The sequence below is a fragment of the Nanorana parkeri genome, unplaced genomic scaffold (assembly GCF_000935625.1).
Source record: "Nanorana parkeri isolate BGI_ZX_2015 unplaced genomic scaffold, ASM93562v1 scaffold262, whole genome shotgun sequence".
Classification (NCBI taxonomy): Eukaryota; Metazoa; Chordata; class Amphibia; order Anura; family Dicroglossidae; genus Nanorana; species Nanorana parkeri.
In genome coordinates, this window is record NW_017306530.1 from 839,403 (window position 1) to 847,162 (window position 7,760).

At 42.5% G+C, this 7,760-nt stretch overlaps 1 protein-coding gene across 1 annotated transcript in view; it reads right to left on the bottom strand.

Moving 5' to 3' along the window:
• Positions 1–3,232: 3,232 nt before the first annotated feature.
• CARS2 (cysteinyl-tRNA synthetase 2, mitochondrial (putative)) overlaps positions 3,233–7,760 on the bottom strand; it is a 64,077-nt gene continuing 59,549 nt past the window's right edge. The window contains exons 14-15 of the mRNA XM_018557004.1: positions 4,162–4,407; positions 3,233–3,286 (exon numbers count right to left, since the gene is read on the bottom strand). Coding sequence (XP_018412506.1) covers positions 3,233–3,286; positions 4,162–4,407 — 300 coding nt within the window. The remainder of the gene's footprint in view (positions 3,287–4,161; positions 4,408–7,760) is intronic.

A 7,760-nucleotide genomic window follows, 5' to 3' on the forward strand; every position in this document is an offset into this window, starting at 1 on the left:
AGCGCCTCAACACAGGAGGTCTGTTAATGACACTGTAGACTCTCGCTCTTCAGTTAGCACAGCTGTACTATCTTGTAAGAGATCAAAATCTATCGCCAATACTAACAGTAGATTGCGTAGCATAAACCTTCTGTTCAAAGTTATACCCTCACCTTGATCAATGGGTTCCATACACCTTAGGTCATATAGTCTCCTATTCTGCCTGGAGCCTATTTTCAGAAATCCTTTCCTTTTAAATTAATTACTTTAGTTTTACTCTCATTTAAGACCTGTCTCTTGAAAAAGGGGCTTATTGACCTGCATGGATGATGAACCTCGGTTCCTTTTATTCTTCTCATACTGTGGAAATGATTATATAGAGCTTCCGGAAGATCTCGGGACTCTGCTTCGTCCACACCAATGTTACTTGTTATCCTAGCTTGGGAACTCTATTAACATACTTTACTTTTTTCCTACTGTCCAAGTACCTTTTTTTTTTTTTACTTCTCATCATGATTAGCAGAATCTGGATTTTGGACACTGCTCCACAATTGTTCCTTGATCTAACAGATCTCTTTTTGTAACTGCCAATACCACTTTTCCCTTGTCGTTCAGCATGAAAATGTTTTGTTCTAACTGGATGTATTCTTGGGTCTTGTTCTATGGCTCAGAGCCTTTCAAGTAATAGTTGAATCTCTGCCTTAGTATTTGTAGCTGCCTTCCTCTTCACTTCCATAGAATGTGATCTGCTCTCTGTCTGAAGAGAATTTTAAATATTCCATACAGGACTCAAGATTTCTTTTTTTCTTTTCTTCCCCAGATCCCTGCATCAGGATTTTCACTCCTCCTTCTATGAGGGTTCACGTATACTCTTTACTTAAAAGGAAATAATTCTTGTTCGATATGTTGTTTCCTGAAAGATCAACAGACACTGCATTATGCTACATGCCTGCAGATATCCCCTAGATGGGAAACTGTTCATCTGGTAGACCATGGAGAAACCTCTTCACTGAAAAGTATCTTTCCCCCCCCACATATCACATAGATCATATACCAATATATAATCAGACAGGAGGAAGGACAGCGTCAGCATGAATACAGAGAGGATTTGAGGATCTACAGCCGACTGATACACAAATAAGATACGTTTTTGTTAATAGTTAAGGTGCTTGAATGCATTTTTAAGATGACCTCCTCAGTTTCATGTCCCTTTAAGCCTTGGAAGTGACAGGCCTTTAGCTCCAGTTTGGGGATGTTGATCACAGATCTTAATGGGAGTGTTGGCTGTTAGGTTACACCAATTCAGGCTTGAGCAGATTTTTATAACATTTCACAAAGTGCTAAAGCCTTCTGAAAGACTGCTACCGCTTATGTAAAGTGACAGAACTCTCATTAAGATCTGTGTTTATAATCCCCAAAGGGTGCTTTAAAAATGCATGAAAAAAAAAGCATGGTGTCTGAAGAAGAGAATAGCCAGATGTTAAAAGTAGATACCACTGTACAGAAAATGTAGGTGTGTTAAGGTTAAAAAAAGGCCCTGTCTGGGAGATTGTTTGTTTGCAATTCTGTGCTCTATATTAGTACAACTTCCCAGACAGTGGGGATGTGACAATGCATCCTGAAAATGTAAAACAAGATTCATCTAATCCATTTTATATGGAGGGGGAACAGACCAGCAAGAGAACCAGGTTCGTGACGGTGATACCGTCTTTGCCTGGTAAGTTTAAAATCTATGATTCACATGTAGTGAAAGGAAAGATTAAAGGGGTTCTAAAGCCTCCGTCTTTTTGCCTATATCTTATTCTAGCAAGCAGTAGATATAGGCAAGAAGTTTAAAAAAAAAAAAAGCTTTAACTAGGTTTTAAATTACCTCGTTATCGTTGCGCGCTCCCGTGCTGAGGATCAGGAACTGCTCGTACGGCCGCAAAGGATCTTAGGGCGGGCGCATGCGCAGGTCTGATTCTCGGCCGGGAGACGAGCAGAGATGCGCGGTAAGTCTATGGACGCGTGCACCCGCATGCAGACACCGCTGGATCAGAGGGACAGAGCAGTCAGCGCTGGATCGGAGAGCCGCCGCACCGCTGGAGGGACAGATGAAAACATCAGGAAAGAAGAAGATCTGATTAATCTTCAGTAGAAAATATATTGTGTCCTGAATTACTAGCAGAGCGGCAGGGCTCTTCTCAGGCACAGTAAGTGGGCATTTAAACATTCCAGTCAGAAGAGATATCACCAGTTAGTGAAGAGAGGGGACCTTAAAGGACCACTGTCCTTAAAAAAAAAACAACTAAATTGTGTTATAGGATTTGGTATAGGAATTCCTTTTTAGATTTCAAAAGCCTTTATTGTCTACATTTCCATGCTGGCTAAGCTGTCCAGCAAAAGTAACAGCTACAGGGGTGCTTACAACGGTCCACTTTTATTTATAAGCTTTAAACTTAACTGTTTCACACAGTTAAGTGTAGATGGAGGAATCTGTTGCACTTTTTCCATCTGACCATGCAGAATCTGCAGATAATTGTAAGGTGTATGGCCAGCTTTACAGTGAATATAGTTTTCAGTCGGGAAACTCCATTCATTCCAAAATCAAATGATTAATCAAAAGAAATTAAATTTCAAATTAGATTTATCAAGTGTCTGACAGAATTTTCTAACGCTCCAACAAGATTTTTTGTACTGTTTGTTGGTAAATCTACCCGTGTATACCTTACATAAGTCTCTTCTCTGACTCGTTCCCTTTTCTGGGTACATTTCAGTTTCAGCTCTCTAAACAAGCTTTGTAAAAGCAACATGCACTAAGCAGAAAATGTGAAAGAATCCAAGAGCGCCAACTGCTGGCTGAATAGAAGACTACATCCTATTTATACGACATTTCATCAATGTTGGTTTCATTTTTGAGGGGTTTCTGTTGATGAAATCTAGTAAAACCCCATTACAGGAAGCGGGAGCCAGCATATGAACTGGAAGCAGGTATTTGATACCCCTGGAATTGTGTTTTTACGCATTTTCTGCAATAGAGATGTCCACTGTTGTATTTGCAGCGACCGTTGTGTAGGTAGTACTTCTGTAAGCAGTTACGGATATGTACTGCAAATCACAGCAAATGTAACTTGTATGGGGGAAGCAGATCTGCATCATGTAGAGAAACAGATTATTTTTATGTAATAAATGAACACATCAGTCATCTTGTAAAAAAAATACAAATATATTTGAGTGAAGTGAAATACATTTACACAAACAAAAATTGCAAACGTTACTCGTCCGTATTTTTATGTTGCAGCTCCCATGTAGAAGAATTTCCTCGGTCCTTCAAAAAAAAAAAAACAACCAACATATAAAATAGTGAGATCAAGTTGAACATTGCCGTAGAACATATAATCACTGCTTTGTGCAGTATTCACTAGGTAAAGCTGAACCCCAGGCAGACAAACACACTTTTAAAACAAAGAAATGAGAGCCGTTTTAACTGCCAAAAGGATTTGTATTTCTGTCCAGCTAGTCCTGCGATTTACATATCTGCCACATAGCACAGCCCTGTCTGGCAGCGGAAGGAACCTGATTTTTCTCTCAGTTTTACTTTCACTTACAGGTGTCTCCCTGTGAACGGACAATGAGCGAAGAAGTAGCAGAGGAGCAGGGAAAGATATCCTCTCACTTCCTGTTAAATCTGCTGGGCAGGAAGGGAAAGCTCCCTAACGGGACATAAGGCAACAAAAACTGACAGCAGTTTTAACTCTTACTCCGTCCCAAATGGAAAAAAAAAAAAGTTTTGTCTTTAGATATATTTCAGGAGACCCACAGCTACCCGTGGAAGGACAATGGGCTGCCAGACTGGTTTGCTGTGTCCCTGAAGCAGGTGAAGGCTGTGCAGGAGCAGATATCAATAGACAGGGCCAATTTTAGACAGGAGCCAAATCAACCTTCCTGCATGTCTTTGGAGTGTGGGATGAACTGGGGTACCTGGAGGAAACCCACACAAGCACAGCGAGAACATGCAAACTCTTTACAGGTAGTGTCCTGAGCGGGCCTTGAACTGAGGACACCCAGTGCTGCAAGGCAGAAGTGCTAACAAGGACCAAGAGGCAGGAACATGTACCCAAAGGTTAAAGACTGTCCCCCACTAAATGCAGGAAGAAAATCTAGTTTTATCCGTATATTTTCTCAAAAACAAAGAAAACTAACCTTAATATTTATACCATATCCAGCTAGATTCTGGCGCATAGTATCACAGGCACGCATGAGTGGCTCCCGTTCTTTCAGAATGCTTTTCCTTCTCTCCTTACTCTGGTTAATATCTTCTTTTGTAAGACCCAAATCTTGTCCCATCTCTTCCGCTGACAAGGCATAGTTACGCACCTTGCTTCTGAACTCTACAATCTCATCCACCACATTGTAAAGAAGGGCAGAACCTTTGTCTTCTGCTGCCAACTAAATAAACCAGCAAGATAAACACTTCAACATGCAGAACGGCATTGTAATACCACGATAACTAGCAGTCCAGAGGCAACAAGCACATCTTAAAACCCAATCCCTGCCAAAACTTTTGTGTTTTTTTTTTAGTTTTGGATGGTGTGGACACGGGTTGGAAGAACCTCGGCCAGGTTTGAAATGCTGCTCGTGTCAGAGCTGGGAGATATTTGTCTCATGTTTTTTGACACTCATAACCTAGACAGGAATTGAGGGGAATGCTCCTCAGTGAGCACAAAGATAGCAATACAAATCTGGCAGATGTTTAGAAATTGTATTTTCAGTGTTTTCCCCATTTGTGGGATTTCTCCTGATTTTCTTTTTGTTTGACACCGGTCATACAGACAGAAAGTGAAGAGAAATATCCTAAATGGAAACAGAGACAGCATTAAAACCCAACAAAGTTCCAACCCATTTCTGCTGTATCCGCCACTAAAGAGTTTTGGCTGGAGTGGGTCTGTAAAGTTAAACTCTGCTGTTGATGACAACATAAAACCTCTCCAGGTCAGCTCTATACATTGTAGAACATTTAGCAAACTTCATGGCAGATTCCTATTCACTCTTTTTATGTGGAAAACAATGCATGCATTCACAGAAGGACAATCACACCAACAATAAATGATATCCCTGGGGTCGTTCATGCACACAGTGCTCCCACTACTGCCATAGTTACAAGGAAGGAACACAATTTATTTGACAGATTTACAAAATTCTAGGCGCCTGTGATTGAAACGGAAAGGCAGTTTTTAATAATAGATCACAAACTACCTGTAAAGTCATCGTGAGAAAGTAGAGTTTGGTAAAGTTGTGCAGTCTCATTTCACATTGCAGCAGGTGTGTCAAGGTACATTATTGTTGTCACCACCTTAGATTTGGTATATTGGGCATCTCAATTTTTGTCCAGGTTTCTGATCAGAGCTTCTGGCCTGTTTCCACTGATTTAACCACTTCAGCTCTCATACCTTTATACTACAGACAAGCAGCAGTGTACCACTTTTTACATTTCCACAATGGGCCTGTTTATTCAGCAATAACCTTGTCATTAAGATAACAAAGTAGCAAGTGAAATTATTTTATTTTCTATGTACTCTAGACACAAAAAAATGGAAAATTATATATATTAGGTATGCACCGATATATCGGAGACCGATACATAAATCGGCCGAAAATAGCACTTTTGGGGAAATGCCGAAACAAAAAATTTGCCGATAATGACCCACCTCCCCTGCCCGCCCACAGTACAAGCTTCAAACACTGCCCACCAATCTGAAGCCCCTGCCACACGTTTTCTGCACTGCGGCGGTAATTCCGCTCCCCCACATCACCCCATTCACAAGACCCCCTCATCACACCTCACCATCTCCCGCTGGCAGCTCCGTTGCCTCTGCTCGCTCCACTTCCCCGTATACCATTTAACGAACGGAGGTAAGATCGTACTGCAGTGACTGAAAACAATACCAAACCTGCTATTGGCTATTTCAAAATTCAATAGCCAATCGCAGGTTGGCTATTGGACCCGCCCACTGCCTGCTGTCAATCAGCAGAGGAGGGGACCTGAATAAGTTCTCCTTCAGGTCCGCTCCTCTGCTGAATAGTAGAGGGGGAAGCGGAGCTGGCAGAAGCTGCGGAGCGGCCAGCGGGAGATGGTTGGGTGTGAGTGGGGTGGTCTTGGGAATGGGGTGATGTGGGGGAGCGAAGTCCAGCAGATGTCCAGGCTGGAACCAAGTAAATGACAGCTGCCCGCAGCAAGATTATGCCGCCGGGAGCTGATTGTAAGCACAGCAAATATTAGAGGTTGCAACATTCAGCCGGCTATTGCTATTTGAAATAGCTAATGGCAGGCTGGTTATTGCTCCCAACCACTATGGATCAGAGGAGCACACCTGGTGACACTAGGGGTTTAATATAACCCTACTGTCACATTGAAGAGAACCTGTCACCTCCAATGTGCTATCACATAGGGGGCTTGCGAGCCCCCTATGTGATAGCACAGTGGAGCCAGGTTACAAACACTCAGTGATCACTGAGTGTTTGTAGATAATTCAGGACATGGTATGGTTACTATATCCTCAATTATGAATGAATGGGAAGTGAGCTACATCACCTCCTGTTCATTCATAGTTGTAGTTATAGTAAGCACACTCTGTTCTCAACGTTGGCACTTTGTCAGCCGGAAACCAGCACAAAGCCCAGAAGCTGAAACGATGAGCTCCGGGGATTCTGATGTTTCTACAGCTCGCTCCATAGGAACACACTGTAGAAGTGTAAACAGAATGCAACCTTATTCTTTTTACTTCAGGAGTATAGTAATGTCACGTATGACATCCCAGCATTTCCCCTGTGAACGGAGGCAGGGACAGACCTCTTACAGCTCTGTCCAGCACCTCCCCAAATAGGTTTCCACCATGTATACATCTCTGAAAACCATGTAAAATAGATGTTTATAGGGATAGGTTTATATCTGTGTGTTCAATAATAAAAGTTTTTTTTAAATTTGTATTAATTGTATACACATCTGTACATTACTTACACCTATTTTGCAGAGTTTAGAGATGTATACATGGTGGAAACCTATTTGGGAAATTTTAACTTTTGCTAGTAAACAGACACATCATGTACTGTGGGCAACTGGGTGTAAATACATCATAAATAGTTTATTTGGGGTATATAATAATGGATGCAATCTCTTGGATCCAACCTAGGTTTCCCCCTTAATACACACATGCGCACGTGCGCTTTGGTTCAGCCGCCTCTGCCCCCGAAAGGCTGCTGTACGGGCTATTCACAATAGACTCTCACTCTGACGTTCGCAGCGATATGTAACACGTGTAGCGCAATTGTTTTTTGCACGTAGGCGCACCAACGCGTGTTTGCGTGTGTATGTGCGTGGGGGACTTAACAAAAAATTTATTTTGCATTTTTTTAAACTAACCCTATTGCTATCACATAGGGGGATAACAAGCACCCTATGTAATAGCAGATAGGGTGTGACAGGTCCTCTTTATGGAGACATAAGGGGTCTTTCAGACCCCTAATGTCACCTCAGGACCCCAAAGAAGCTGAGGAAGCACAGATCTGCTTCCCCAGCTTCATCTCCTGGCTCTAAGAGCCAGAGACTGTAAGAGTGACGCCGAAAGTGATGTAATACACATCACTTCCGGGTCCAGCGATCGGAGGAGAGATCAGCGGCTGGAAGCGGCTGAATTTCTCTCTGATCATTGCGGGGAGACCCGCCGAGCCGCTCCCGGGCGCCGCACGAGGACAGCGGTTCCTGGGGAAGCCAACTGTACAAACGATCCGGCGGCTGTACAGAC